Source organism: Macaca nemestrina, chromosome 16 (assembly GCF_043159975.1).
Source record: "Macaca nemestrina isolate mMacNem1 chromosome 16, mMacNem.hap1, whole genome shotgun sequence".
Classification (NCBI taxonomy): Eukaryota; Metazoa; Chordata; class Mammalia; order Primates; family Cercopithecidae; genus Macaca; species Macaca nemestrina.
This window is the reverse complement of record NC_092140.1, coordinates 81943164-81958775: the sequence shown is the minus strand read 5'-3', so window position 1 is coordinate 81958775 and position 15612 is coordinate 81943164. Positions and strand designations below refer to the sequence as shown.

The window sequence follows — 15612 nt, the reverse complement described above, 5'->3', positions numbered from 1 at the left end:
GTGCTTCCCAAACCTGTCTGATCATCTGAAGCAACTGGGAGCTTATTAAACTACTCCTGGACTACATCCCAAAACCTACAAAAATTGAAATCTCAGGGCAAGGCTTGGGAATCTATATTGAGATGATCACCCTGATTTGAGAACCACTGGTCTATATCAAAGTAACAGTGTCTGACACGGTGAGCAATTAATTTCAAGTGTCATTTGTCTTTGCCAAGTAATTAAGGGTAGTAAGTACCTCAGGCTCTGCCAGTCCAACTCACTACATTATTTGATTGATATCTTCCATCTCCTTAGCTCTTCCCAATTTTAAAACAATGTAAGACACTTCTAATTTTGACATTTATTGAGAAGTTTATGCTTGTCTCTCAGTCTCGTATCATCACAGCCACCAAACACTATATGAGACTTAATAAGTGCTTACCAAATTCAAGCATTATGCTTTTAGCTGCAGTCTAAAAATCTGTTCTGGAAAATGTCTATTTCAAAATATCAAAATCATCCAGCCTTATAATACAAATAGGCATCCAATTCAGAACTTTCTTTTTTTTTGAGACGGAGTCTCGCTCTGTTGCCCAGGCTGGAGTGCAGTGGCCAGATCTCAGCTCACTGCAAGCTCCGCCTCCCGGGTTTACACCATTCTCCTGCCTCAGCCTCCCCAGTAGCTGGGACTACAGGCACCCGCCACCTCGCTCGGCTAGTTTTTTGTATTTTTTAGTAGAGATGGGGCTTCACGGTGTTAGCCAGGATGGTCTCGATCTCCTGACCTCGTGATCCGCCCGTCTCAGCCTCCCAAGTGCTGGGATTACAGGCTTGAGCCACCGCGCCCAGCCAGAACTTTTTCTTTTCTCTGCCTCTGCAAAGAAATGGATTTTCTATTATTGTGACTCAGCATTGTTTTTATTTATTTATTTATTTATTTATTTATTTATTTATGAGACAGAGTCTCACTCTGTTGCCCAGGCTGGAGTGCAGTGACTTGATCTCAGCTCACTGCAACTTTCACCTCCTAGGTTCAAGTGATTCTCATGCCTCCGCCTCTTGAGTAGCTGGGATTACAGGTGCCTGCCACCATGCCCAGTTAATTTTTGTATTTTTAGTGGAGATGGGTTTTCACCATGTTGGTTATGGCTGGTTTCAAACTCCTGACCTCAAGTGGTCCGCCCACCTTGGCTTCCCAAAGTGCTGGGATTACAGGCGTGAGCCACCACACCCAGCATCAGCACTGTTTTAAATAAACATACAAATAAATATGGGATGAATTAAGACAATATTATGTTTACAAACAAAAAACCTTCCAGAGCTGAAAGGATAATATCATAGATTCATTTTCAAGCATCAGCATTTTCAAGAATTTTCCCATATGCTTAAATTTATGCAGCTGATCTACAAATAATATTGACTGGTCTCTTAGAGGTAATTTTACATTTCTCAAAAGCTCTTAAGCAAGATAATGATACGAGACTCACTTCCCACAAGATTTAAGAAGGCCACAGCCCCAGTAAGAAGTGGGGGAAAAAAAAAAAAAGAGTGGTCACCTTAACATGTAAAAAGTGTCCAATTATTGGTTAGGATAGTTTCAGAAAGTTTAGTGGTTATAGGCAGCAACCTTTTGAGTATATAAAATCAGAATTTATGAAGTGGCTGCTGCTATGACTCTAATAAAACAAGGAAGCAATTTAATAGTTTTAAGAAAATGGAAAGGAGCATAGAAAGGAAGAAAAGGTAGGCTTGAGTAAATTACTCTGCCCCTGAAGATAGCAAAAAGAAACCACTAACTGTAAAATTACATAATATTAATGAACTGTTTGCTGTCGTATGGTATTATCATGTTCAAAGGAAAAAAACCCTGCAAAACGTAGAAGGCATTATCAAGAAGATAGTCCATTTTACCTGTAAAAGTAAGGGGATTAGAGCAAAAACAAACAAGAAAAGTTGAAGGTCCTCTTCTCTACTTCTATAAAATAGAGAATTTAAAAGAAAAACATGACAGATCCCTATCTCATACCATATGGAAAACAGATTAAAGACTGATATGTAGTATCACAAAAGTAATAGAAAAAAATATGTATTTGGGGATGACACAAAGCCCCAAAGCTATAGAAAAAGTAATAGATCCAACCTCTGCAGAAGTTAAAATACTAGCAAGAAATTGAAACATTTAACAAAAGATTGAGATCTATAACAAAGTATTTGTACAAATCAAGAATAAAAAGCAAAACAACAGGAAAATAGAGAAAGGATTAGAACAGACAAGTCACAGAATACAAGGGCCAAAAATACACATATTTGAAAAAATGCATGGCTTCACTAGTGTCAGGAAAATGCAAGAAAAAAAAAAGGCATTCTCACCTGACAGAGTAACATTACCACATTTGCTGTTAGGGGATGTTCTTGTCTCTCAGTAAGGTCATCTAAATGTAACCTGTTTTGCATTCGAAAAGTCCAACACTGGGATCCCTGCGCTGCTGTTCTGAACTGGGGGCTGCTGACTTGACTGGATCAGTCCTCAGGGTAGGGGGAGCTCCGGAAAGAAAGGCACAACTCCCCAGTCAAAAGCCATGTGGGGTATGAAAAAGGAGGCCTGGACACTACCTGGTCCTTCTTCCAGTCTCACATTCTCCTGAAGTGCCTGAATGATAAACCCCAACTGAACTCTGAGGAAATATTTAATTTTTAATTTTCTAAATTAGGATACATCTTACACACTGGCACATTTCATGCATTGGCAAAACTAGTAAAAAGATTTGTAATACATTGGTAAGAACATAGGTAAAAAGAAATTCTCATGTACTAGTCAAATAATAGTTTTCAGAAAGTAAAAAACATAACAAAGTAAGCACAGGTCAAAAAACTTATTAATTAACCAAAGGACCTTATTACCAAAGGACCCCACAAGATGACAAAAGAGAATGTCACACAAGAATGCTGGAATAAGATCTCATAGTTAAATGCTAATGTGGTTAATGTTCTACAAGGCTAAAAAACTGTAACCTCTTTTCTATCACAGAAAAGTAACATACCATTCTACCAGATCATCGTTTGCAGCTTACCAATGTTGTACAAGTTAACATCTAGCTCTAGAGTCTGGGCCCGAATCGACAGTAAATCATAGTCACAATATTGTAATTACCCACTAGGTGGATTTGTTTGACAATGCTCTAGTATACTGTTTCTCAAACGTTTTTATTGTTGTTAATTTTTTTTTTTTTGAGACAGAGACTCACTCTGTCACCCAGGCTAGAGTGCAGTGGTGCAATGTTAGCTCACTGAAACCTCTGCCTCCTGGGTTCAAGTGGTTATCATACCTCAGCCTCCCGCATAGCTGGGATTACAGAAATGCACTACGATGCCCAGCTAACTTTTATATTTTTAGTAAAGACAGGGTTTTGCCATTAGACTGTACATGAATCTAAGTGCAGCATTAGAGTCTCATAGGAGTGCAAACCCTATTATGAACTGTGCATGCGAGGAATCTAGGTGCACTCCTTATGATAATCTAATGCCTGATGATCTGAAGTTGAACAGTTTCATCCCAAAACCATCCCCCTGCCCTGTCCATGGAAAAATTGTCTTCTATGAAACTGGTCCCTGCTGCCAAAGAGGTTGGGGACCACTGCTTTAAATCTTTGGCCAGTTAACAAGCTCCCTTCTCAATCAAGGTAAATGCAGAAAGACAACTTATACAAATGCAGGGAAAACATACACCAACTACCAAGAGGGAATCCCTCTTTCCTAGCTAAGAGGGAACATTTAAGGACAACAGCACACAGAGCCACTGATAATCCAAGGGGAAAACAAGGAACAGAAAATGTGAAAATTCTGATTTCTTCTGAGATGAAAGGGTATTACATGTATGAAACAAGAATTAGAGGCTGGACGTGGTGGCTCAGGTCTGTAATCCCAGCACTTTGGGAAGCTGAGGCAGGCGGATTACCTGAGGTCGGGAGTTTGAGACCAGCCTGGCCAATATGGTGAAAACCCATCTCTACTAAAAATACAAAAATTAGCCGGGCGTGGTAGTGCACACCTGTTAATTCCAGCTACTCTGGAGGCTGAGGCAGAAGAATCACTTGAACCCGAGAGGTGGAGGTTGCAGTGAGCCGAGATAGTGCCACTGCACTGCAGCCTACGTGACAGGGCAAGACTCTGTCTCAAAAAAAAAAGCGGGGGGGGGGAGGCTGGGCATGGTGGTTCACGCCTGTAATCCCAGTACCCAGGCAAGCGGATCACCTGAGGTCGGGAGTTCGACACCAGCCTAACCAACATGGAGAAACCCTGTCTCTACTAAAAATACAAAATTAGTCAGGCATGGTGGTGCATGCCTGTAATCCCAGCTACTCAGGAGGCTGAGGTAGGAGAATCGCTTGAACCCAGGAGGTAGAGGTTGCGGTGAGCTGAGGTCAAGCCATTGCACTCCAGCCTGGGCAACAAGAGTGAAACTGTCTCAAAAAAAAGAAAAGAAAAGAAAAGAAAAGAATTAGAGACAGCAATCTTTAATATTTAAATACAAATTACTAGCCAGGCGAGGTGGCTCACACCTGTAATCCCAGCACTTTGGAAGGCCAAGGCAGAAGGATCACTTGGGGCCAGGAATTCGAGACCAGCCTTGGCAACAAAGAGACTCCATCTCTACAAAAAATTAAAATTAAAAAAGTAGCCAGGCTAATAGTGGTGTGCGTGCCTGTGGTCCCAGCTAATCAGGAGGCTGAGTGGGAGGATCACTTGAGCACCAGAATTTGAGATTACAGTGAGCTATGGCCATACCACTGCACTCTAGTCTGGGCAACAGAGTGAGACCCTGTCTCTAAAAAATAAAGAATTACTAAATTTAAAATGAAATAGAAGAGCTGAATAATAAGGTAATGGATGTGTTCAAAGGGTGAATTAGTGGTCTGGAAGGTGGTATTTGAAGAAAGCTTTCAGAATAAATAGATGAAGACAAAATACAGAAGTATAGTGAAGAGGGTAAGTTAATAGGTCTGATATCCACCTAAGAAAACTATTTTTAAAAATCATATTTAAAATTGCCTTTAGTACAAGAATGGTACAATGACTCAGATGAAAGGACCGTGGGGTAAGCAGCATGAATGACAAATGTCCCAGAGATCTAGACACAAATTGGTGAAATTTTAGGACTCCAAGCATAAAAAGAAAACCCTAAAAGTTTTTCATGAGGAAAAAATAGGTTATTTATCAATAAATAAAGAGAGGTAATCAGATTGGTGTTTGACTTTAATCAGCAATACTGGATAATAGCATACGATTGTTATAGCTTCAAAATTCCGAAGGAAAATGATTTTGAGTCTAAAACCGTAACTCAATTTAAAAAATTTTAAATTGAAGATTCAACATTTAATTACTTGAAGATACGCAGCAGCACACCAGAAAACTAATCCTGGGATGCAAGAGAAAGCAATCAGAAGAAAACAGTAAAACTCATAGTGGCCTAATAACTATTTACACATACAGGCCAAGATCCTAGAGATTAATCTAAAACTAAAATTGAATCTGATTACATCACAAGAAAAGGCTGAGGTGGGGAAGTGAAACAATGCTAAGGTTACTGACTTAATTGGAAGATGGGTGGAAGATATGGCTACTAATTAACTCTAAACATAAAGAAAAAAAGGTAATCACTAAAGAAATAGCAATAGGTTTAATTACTTTCAAACCACTGGAGGAAAAACAAGGAGGAAAAAAAATAACAATCAAGCCAATAAGATGACAAAATAAAAACAAGAAAGCATGATATACAGAAAATACAAAATAAGACAGCCAGGAATAGTCCAAATGTTTTAATAATCTCAATTAATATAAATGGATTAAATTTCCCAGAGCTGGTTTGACTAATTAAGGAAAATAGAAGTCAATTATAGAGGATATGAGAAAAAGTAAAGTATTTCAGTTATAAAAGGCACAACTCACCAATAGTCATGTAATGCTTACATTTCAGAAACTGATTAAATGAACAATAAGATAAGAATGTAGAAGGCAGAAAGTTTGAACAATTAACAAGCTAAATCCAAAAAAACCTGTACCCAAAACAGGCAAAGCACCCCTCTACCCACCCAAAACTCACAGAATATTTACAAATATTGACCATATAATTCCATAAGGTAGAAACCATACAGGTTATATTGTATCTGCTTAGAAATTTTAAATACACTTTGAATCTGAAATACCCATTAAAAATAAACAATAGTTACCATAGCTAAAGACATAGAGCCAACGGAGTACTCAGAGGAGTATTTTCAGTCCTAAATACATGTATTATCAGGAAACAAGAAAAACGGAAAAGAAAACTGTTTACATAATACACCTTAAGGCAGTGTGGGGATCAACAACATCCCTGGAGATACGGTCATCAGTGAAAGTAGTCCAGGAGTCCGTGAATTCATTTATTAACCATAAGCCTGTAAAATGTATATGCTAACTAGTAATAAAAGTGCAAACTGTGTTATATTTTAGAGTATCAACTCAGTTGTAACACTAGTTACTTCATCCTGATGAGATGGTTGGGAATCACATCTTTGAATATATCAAAATTAAACTGAGTTCCTTGAAGTCAGACATGGCCTCATTTATTTGTATACCTTTAATATAGGCACAATAGAGGTACCTGGAGTAAGCCCTCAACAGTGTTATATGAATTGAATTAATTAACGTATGAGGCAGATAATTTCCCAAAATATGGGGCTCACTGGAGGAGTAGGGTGAAACAGAATAAACAGATCTGTATGGTGGGTACAAGGCTGGAAAACACTGGCTAAACATGCTTCACCCCAGGTCTGTGACGTCACTAGGGTCACATGCCAGGTGTTCCAGGATTCTGGAGAGGATTTTACCAACATGGAGGAGCTATCAGATTTCTTACCTTTCTTCCTTGACAGCAAGATTCATGAACTTCAATAATCACAACATTAGGAAAAATTAATCTTCAACTATGACAGACTAATTTAAAAAAAAAAAAATTTAGTCCTTTTTAGCTGTATGTCAAAAGGGCAGACCAATAGCTACAGCTAGTACAATGACTAGAACACAAGCTCAAATTCCCTGGTATTATAGGAGACAAAAAGATCTCAGTAGCTTTCATTTACTTTACAATTTTTAAAAAGTTTCAATTAAGTACTCCAATTGTATCTAAACATAAACAGAGGCCCCATCTGTATTAATATTTTAAACAGGCCGGGCGCGGTGGCTCAAGCCTGTAATCCCAGCACTTTGGGAGGCCGAGACGGGCGGATCACGAGGTCAGGAGATCGAGACCATCCTGGCTAACACAGTGAAACCCCATCTCTACTAAAAAATACAAAAAACTAGCCGGGCGAGGTGGCGGGCGCCTATAGTCCCAGCTACTCGGGAGGCTGAGGCATGAGAATGGCGTAAACCCGGGAGGCGGAGCTTGCAGTGAGCTGAGATCTGGCCACTGCACTCCAGCCTGGGCGACAGAGCGAGACTCCGTCTCAAAAAAAAAAAAAAAAAAAAAAATTTTAAACATTCAATATTTGAGCTATGTAAGTCGTGCTAGTAGGTGAATTTAAACATGTCTTAAACAGGGAATACTGACATTTGGAAACCTTCTGACTGTATTTATTTGATCTGGTTTATTTTTAAAATATTCCCCGTTGCTACAGAACATCTTCCTTTTCTGCATTAAAAACAAAATGGCTGTATTTCTCTGCCCAACTTTGCTTAGCTGAATCAATCCTTTTAAAAGTTTTCTTCTTTACTGCTAAACCTATCTTCAATTCTTAACTGACACATCAGTCATTCTTACATGAGAACAATACATTAAAAAAAATACAAAGAAAAAATTCTCCCAGCAAATACTAGATTCAATCCCAACAATATGGACACAGTCTTAAAAATCAGTTATGTATTTATTTGCATAGAACCAAAGGAAAGACTTAAAATTCCAACATACACCGTATGAGGCTTACAATTTAATTACAAATCCAGTTTTGAGGGAAAAAAGGGTTTTGGTTTTCCTCTACTAACGAGGATGATACTGTTTCACATGCTTCAGTTATGCATGCTGAAACATCAGACGCCTATACATCTTTACTTTTTGTAGAATTAGTATCCAGTCCAAAAAAGTCTTTTTTGATGATGTACCGAACACACTGCAAAATCACATTTCTTTCATGTCGAATGTCCGGAGCTAGAAGCTAAAAGACAATTTTAAAAAAGATTAGCTGGTAAATAAATTATATCTGGGAAATACAATCTAAAATACTGCATGTACCCTCTCCTCACAAAGAAGACAGAACAATAAGAAATATATATTATATTTACTATTTTGCTAAAAAACAATGCAAGAACATGTCCTTTTAAGTTACATCAAGACTATCTAGCTTTTTAAACAGTACTAATGCTTATATTTGGAGTCCTCTCTAAGAGTATCTAGCATAGGACATGAAAGTATTTAATAGTCTGCAATTCTTTTTTTTTTTTTTTTTTTTGAGACAGAATTCTGCTCTTGTCACCCAGGCTGGAGTGCAATGCTGCGATCTCGGCTCACCGCAACCTCTGCCTCCCGGGTTCAAGCGATTCTCCTGCCTCAGCCTCCCAAGTAGCTGGGATTACAGGCATGCGCCACCACATCTGGCTAAAAAGTCTGCAATTCTTTAATCTAAAATGTCAAAGAGGATTGCCCAAACTCAAATTCATAAGCAGTCTAGAGACTGATAAATACATCTATTTACATGTAACAATGAAAGTAGCAGTAAAAAATTCCAACATTCCTTGACTTTTATAACTTTCCATTTTTGTGCTTATTGTATTTTAAAAAAGCTAAAAATCCCTGGTATTCAGAATAAACACATAATCAAGGAATCATATGTAATTTGCCAAAAAGGATTTTATTTTCTGATGTTATTGACAGAGTTCAGAAACATCATACAGAAACTTTCAGTGGAAAGATTACTTAATTTACCGATTATAAGGTAACTTTTAAAATGTAATTTACTATCTATACAAAATGGAGCGTATATTTCAGATCCATTTTAATAGGAAGCAACTGTGTTTACACGTAGCACCTCAAGAGTGTAGCCACTGAACACTTTAGCTACAAAATAAGTACTTATCTTGTAAGTCAAAACCAAACAGACTTTTCACAGAATGTCAACTAAAAAATGTGGAATACGGCCGGGCGCGGTGGCTCAAGCCTGTAATCCCAGCACTTTGGGAGGCCGAGACGGACGGATCACGAGGTCAGGAGATCAAGACCATCCTGGCTAACACGGTGAAACCCCGTCTCTACTAAAAAATACAAAAAACTAGCCGGGCGAGGTGGTGGGCGCCTGTAGTCCCAGCTACTCGGGAGGCTGAGGCAGGAGAATGGCGTAAACCTGGGAGGTGGAGCTTGCAGTGAGCTGAGATCCGGCCACTGCACTCCAGCCTGGGCGACAGAGCGAGACTCCGTCTCAAACAAACAAACAAAAAAATGTGGAATACTTCTATTGCTGAGACATGAAAATCTTTGATCTTTGAACAGCTTCATGTCCACTACTGAGAACTCAAAGATGCACTGCTTCCTCTTTATAATTTGAAGAAAGCTGTTAGATTTTTGAGCACATAATGCTGAGAGTAAAGCCAAGAATGCACAGAATAAACACAAATAAATAAAGGTGTACAAAGAAACAAAATTAGCATGGTAGTGCATGCCCATAGTGCCAGCTACTTGGGACGCTGGGGCAGTAGGATCACTTGAGCCCAGGAATTTGAGGTAGCAGTGAGCTATGATCACACCACTGCACTCCAGCTTGGGTGACAAAGCAAGACCCCAACTCTTTAAAAAAAAAAAAAAAAAAAAAAAAAGGTTAGGGAGGGAAGGAAGACAATCCCAGAAGATAACAAGTGAGAACTGTCAGAAAACCCTAGGCCTTTCCTTTTTGTTACTTTTGGTTCTCCATAGACATTTGTATTAAAAATCTTTTTTCCCTTCAGCTTGCCATTGTACTTTTAGCTGTGCTTTCGCTGGAAACTGTTTTTTGAGACGGAGTCTCTCTCTGTCGCCCAGGCTGGGGTGCAGTGGCCGGATCTCAGCTCACTGCAAGCTCCGCCTCCCGGGTTTACGCCATTCTCCTGCCTCAGCCTCCCGAGTAGCTGGGACAACAGGCGCCCTCCACGTCGCCCGGCTAGTTTTTTGTATTTTTTTTTTTTTAGTAGAGACGGGGTTTCAACGTGTTAGCCAGGATGGTCTCGATCTCCGGACCTCGTGATCCGCCTGTCTCGGCCTCCCAAAGTGCTGGGATTACAGGCTTGAGCCACCACGCCCGGCCTCGCTGGAAACTTAAAAGAAAATCAATAAACCTCAATAGATACTTCCTTACCAACTAGTGAAACCTAAATTCTTTTATTTTAAGTGGTTGTAAAAATTACATTATTCCACATTCACTGAACATACCAGCTATATGCCAAATGTAGCTGCAGAATTAAGATACAAAGTCTCCAAGGACAATGCGTCTCTGGTAACCTTAAAACATACACAGACACAGACAGACAGACACACACACACACACACACCCCAGTGGCTCTATCTTTATGACATGAGAACACAAAGATTAGAACCAAAAGAAAAACAATTTACCATTTCCAAGAGATATGGATGGTGTGTTCTTGGTTCGAACAATGTTTGATGGTTGTGATAATCTTTTTTCCTCTTAGGGTTTGTCTTTTTAAAACTTTTCTTTCGGCTCTCACTCCTGGCTTCTGAAAAATTTCTAACAGTTGCTTTAACATCTTGACTTGGACTCTTAGGAGCACTGCTATCAAGAACCTGGTTTTCTGCCAGAACGTCTGCTTCAGTCTTGATGGGAGTTTCTAAGTGTGATGAAAAACAAACACAAAAATAAACAAAACAAAACAGGTAGACCTTTCAAAAGCAACCAAAAAATCCATAATAATCCTCCTAGCCATAATATTGTCCACTTAATAACTTAAAACTATGAAAGATTTTTGCAAGGCATTTATAATGTATTCTAGTATTTTTCAAATTGGAAGCTAAACTACCAAAAATTGAGGAGACTACCATGAAGAGCTACCGAAAGTGATTTCTATGAAGGAAATCATGCCAGATGGAAACTTGGATCTATACAAAGGAATGATAAGTGCTGGGAAAAGTAAATATGTGAATAAATATAAGACTTTTTTTTCCTCATTGGAAAATTTTTAAAACTAAAGCAAAAATATTAAGTGTATGTGGAATTTATAACATCTATAGAAATAAAATCTATGACAACAATAGTAAAAAGGAAGGGAGAAGGAATATTTAAGTAGTATACTGCTGTAAAATTCTTGAATTACATGTGAAGTAGATAATACCATTTGAAAGTACACTATGAAAAGTTAAGCTGCACACTATAAACTGCAGACCAACTCCTAAAAAGTAAAACAAAGAAGTTAAAAGGATGAAAGATGATAGCAAGCATACACCAATCACATGAAAGCTGGAAAGGCTGTATTAATGTCAGACAAAAAAAGACTTCAGAATAGTGAATATCACCAGGGATAAAGAGGAACAGTTCATAATGCGAAAGGGGTCAATTCATCAATAAGACAAAACAATAACACCTAAAAACAGATTTTCAATATAACATGCAGCAAAAACTGATGGAACTGAGAAGAGAAATAGACAAACCCATTATTATGATTCAATACTTGAACACTCCAATCTCAGTAATTAAAGAAAAATTGGACAAAAAATTCGTATGGATACAGAATACCACAAAGAATTAACTCAAATTGACAAAGAACACCCGACCTAATACATTTTCTTGTCAAGCTCATATGAACATTCACCTTGTGTTGGGCCATAAAATAAGTATCAATAAATTGAAGTAATTGAAAGGATAGAGGTATGTTCTCTGACCGTAACAGAATTAAACTAAAATCATTAACAGAAAACTAGCTAGAAAACAAACAAACAAATATTTAGAAACTAAGTAACACACTTCTAAATAAACCATAAGTTAAAGAACAAATTGTAAGAGAGATTAGGAAATATTTTGAAATAAATAAAAATGAAAACATAATGTATCATATTTGTGGACTACAGCTAAAGCAGTTCATGAAGTTACATTTATGACTTTCAGTGCTTAAATCAGAAATGAGAAAAGTCTAAAATCAATTATCTAAGCTTCTATTATAATGTGGTAGGGTCTGAGGAAAGAGGAAATACAAAAAAGTGAAAAACAGTGGATTAGAGTGAAAATCAATGACAACAGAGAAAAACCAACAAAGCCAGAAGTTGGTTCATTGAAAAGATTAATAAAATTAATAAATGCACCAAGATTTTTTGAGAAAAGAATCAACAACTTGGAGAAATAAAAGAGGAGGACATCATCATAGATCCTACAGATATCACAGGAAATATTATGAACTATATACCAATAAATTAACAACTTAGGTGAAGTAAATTCTTTTGAAAAACACGAATTACCGAAACCCACTCAAGAAGAAATAGGAAAATATGAATAGTTCTGTACCTATTAAGGAAATTTAATTCATAATTTAAAACATTCCCAAAAACAAAATGGCTTCACTACTGAATTCTACAAACAAGAAAAGAAAAACTGGTAGAAATCCTAAACAAAACCTTAAAAAAGAGAAGGAAATAGATCCTTACTCATACCAAATCTATTATAATAAAAGAAAACCAAAGACCAATATCCTTCATGAACATGTATGCAAGACTCCTTAATAAAGTATTAGCAAATCAAATCCATCAATGTATTAAAAGGGTAATAGACCATGACCAAGTAGATTTTATCCTGGGAATACAGGCTGGTTTGACATTTGAAAAATCAATGGACATTTCACCATTATTAACAGAATAAAGGAGAAAAACCATATGAACAGTTGAAAATTCACAAATTTTAAGCTCAGAATCTTCAACTCTCCCCCCTCTCCAATGGTTATACTACTTACTTACTATAAGCGAATGTGATATGAGATAAAGAATTATATTCTAGAAGCTGGGAGACAGGGTTCAATTGCCTAGACAAGAGTGGCAAAACCCATAATACTCAAACATTACATACGACTGAATGTAGAAATTATATTTGAAAAGAAGTATAGCAACAAGTGTTAAAAGCAGACTCTGGTGCCAGACTGTTAGGTTCAAGTCCTAGTTCTATCATTTACTAGCTGTGTGACCTTTGGGCAAGCTATTTATCTCTACCTAAATATCTTCATCTATAAAACAGAGATGATAAATAAGAAAAACCAGGACACTATTTTCTATTATTTCCTTCCACCTCAAGTATCAATCACTCAAATCAGGAACACAAAGTCAAATGAATCAGAGCTTATAACTGCCAATTTTCTGCTAAGAAATGAGGACAGGGACTAACATTTATATTTTTCTCTTTCTTGAGATTTACAACATTTCCCAGCTAAGTGTCATATATTAATGTAATGTTGACCAATTACATTTTAAATATAGCCCGTTCGGTTCTATCAAATGCTTAACACACTTTTTGGTTTGTGGCCTTCTGAAATAGTCTTTAATTTGGAAATCTCCCCATCATAGCCAAATCAATTTAAGGAAACATAATTCTGGGGAGTTGTAAAACTGTGCTTCAATTCTAATACAGTTTAAAAAATGCTAAAATGCTAACATGCAGAACAGATATTAAACCAACCCATTTGGAAATATTTCTTATTAAATTTATATCTTAGTGATTCTTACAGTCCCAGATGTATTACCTCTTTCTTTGCTTCAGTCTTACTTGAGGGACCCTTTCTTTGTTTAAATATCTTTCCAGAAAAATGCTATTCATGTTTAAGATTCCAAACACTTTTATGCTAATTCTTAAGTCAAGACAGATCTTAATTATGAAGACACAATTGTTAAACTCTGTTAGGAAGAAACAGATTGTTCCTATACATTTAGAATCCAGGTAAATAAGCAGTCCTCTAGATACTATTCCACAGTTAAAAGACCACTTTGTTTCCTTGGTTTATTAATTTAAAACTCCCTATGTGTCAATATCCCATCCTAGATCCCAGAATTAATACTGAAAGCTAGAAATTTGCTAGTGACATGGATGGCTTAATAAAGCTGAATTCAAACTACATAAAATAATTCTTAAGACTTAGGAATGTGAAGCAAGGGTTTTTTCCTTAAAGCAGGACATTTTAACAATTAGTCAAAATAAATTCACACAAAATCATATATAATTTAACAGATAATATCCTCTGTTATCTATAAAAGTCTACGCATTACTGTGCAGGATGACAGTAAATGCCAAAGACAGAAAGACTATAATGGAAGGCAAGGTAAGTTGGTTTCTTTGGACTTTTAAGTCTCCAAACCTGTATGTCAGGTCTGCTACATAATAGCTTGCCAAGTTTTTTCCATTTTATTTTTAAATTTTATTTATTTATTTATTTATTTTGAGATGGAGTTTCACTCTGTTGCCCAGGCTGGAGTGCAGTGGTGTGATCTTGGCTCACTGCAACCTCTGCCTTCTGGGTTCAAGCAATTCTCCTGTCTCAGCCTCCCGAGTAGCTGGGATTACAGGCGCGCAACACCACGCCAGGCTAATTTCTGTATTTTTAGTAGAGACAGGGTTTCATCATGTTGACCAGACTGGTCTTGAACTCCTAACCTCAGGTGATCCGCCCGCCTCAGTCTCCCAAAGTGCTGGGATTGCAGGCATGAGCCACCGCGCCCAACCAAGCTTATCCTTTCTATGCTTAAGGTTCTATAAAATAAAGAGGTGATCTCAAAGATCCCTTCCAGTTTCCTTTCTTGCAATTTAAAATGATGGCAGTCTCAAAATGAAGGTATGACTATAAAAATACTGTTCCATCTTAAGAAACAGAGAAGCAAGCATTAGTCCAGCCTGTTGTTATGGGATTCTGTAATTCTGGTAATAGTTTTCTTTGTTATCACCTGTTATGAATACAACTGATAAGTAGGAAATGTAATATGTGTTTAAAGAATAACTCCATCTTCAAACCAGTGTATGAGAAACAAGACTACAAAAAAACAGTTTTTCTTAAAATTAAAATGAGGCAACCATCTGTTAAGGAATACTCTGATAAAGCCAAAGTAGCTTATATTTCAAAATTCAAGTAGCTATTAAGAAGCTACCATAGTAAGCCATGGCCCACTTAAAAAAGAAAAAACTTCCCATGTTACAGATACATATAAACATCATTTTTTATATTAAAGCCTAATGGCTCCTATTCAACATCTTCCAAATACATAAACATTGATTATCTCTAGCCTAGTCAACATTAAAAGTGCTGCCATCTCCATCAAACTACATTTCCTTTTTTTTTTTTTTTTTTTTTTTTTGAGAGGGAGTCTGGCTCTGTCGCCCAGGCTGGAGTGCAGTGGCCGGATCTCAGCTCACTGCAAGCTCCGCCTCCCGGGTTTACGCCATTCTCCTGCCTCAGCCTCCCGAGTAGCTGGGACTATAGGCGCCCGCCACCTCGCCCGGCTAGTTTTTTTTTTGTATTTTTTAGTAGAGATGGGGTTTCACCGTGTTAGCCAGGATGGTCTTGATCTCCTGACCTCGTGATCCGCCCGTCTCGGCCTCCCAAAGTGCTGGGATTACAGGCTTGAGCCACCGTGCCCGGCCTTTTTTTTTTTTT

At 37.5% G+C, this 15612-nt stretch overlaps 1 protein-coding gene across 1 annotated transcript in view; it reads right to left on the bottom strand.

Moving 5' to 3' along the window:
* Nucleotides 1–7864: 7864 nt before the first annotated feature.
* LOC105491697 (nuclear FMR1 interacting protein 1) overlaps nucleotides 7865–15612 on the bottom strand; it is a 53063-nt gene continuing 45315 nt past the window's right edge. Inside the window, exons 9-10 of the mRNA XM_011758280.3 lie at nucleotides 10595–10827; nucleotides 7865–8171 (exon numbers count right to left, since the gene is read on the bottom strand). Coding sequence (XP_011756582.2) covers nucleotides 8055–8171; nucleotides 10595–10827 — 350 coding nt within the window. The 3' untranslated portion in view covers nucleotides 7865–8054. The remainder of the gene's footprint in view (nucleotides 8172–10594; nucleotides 10828–15612) is intronic.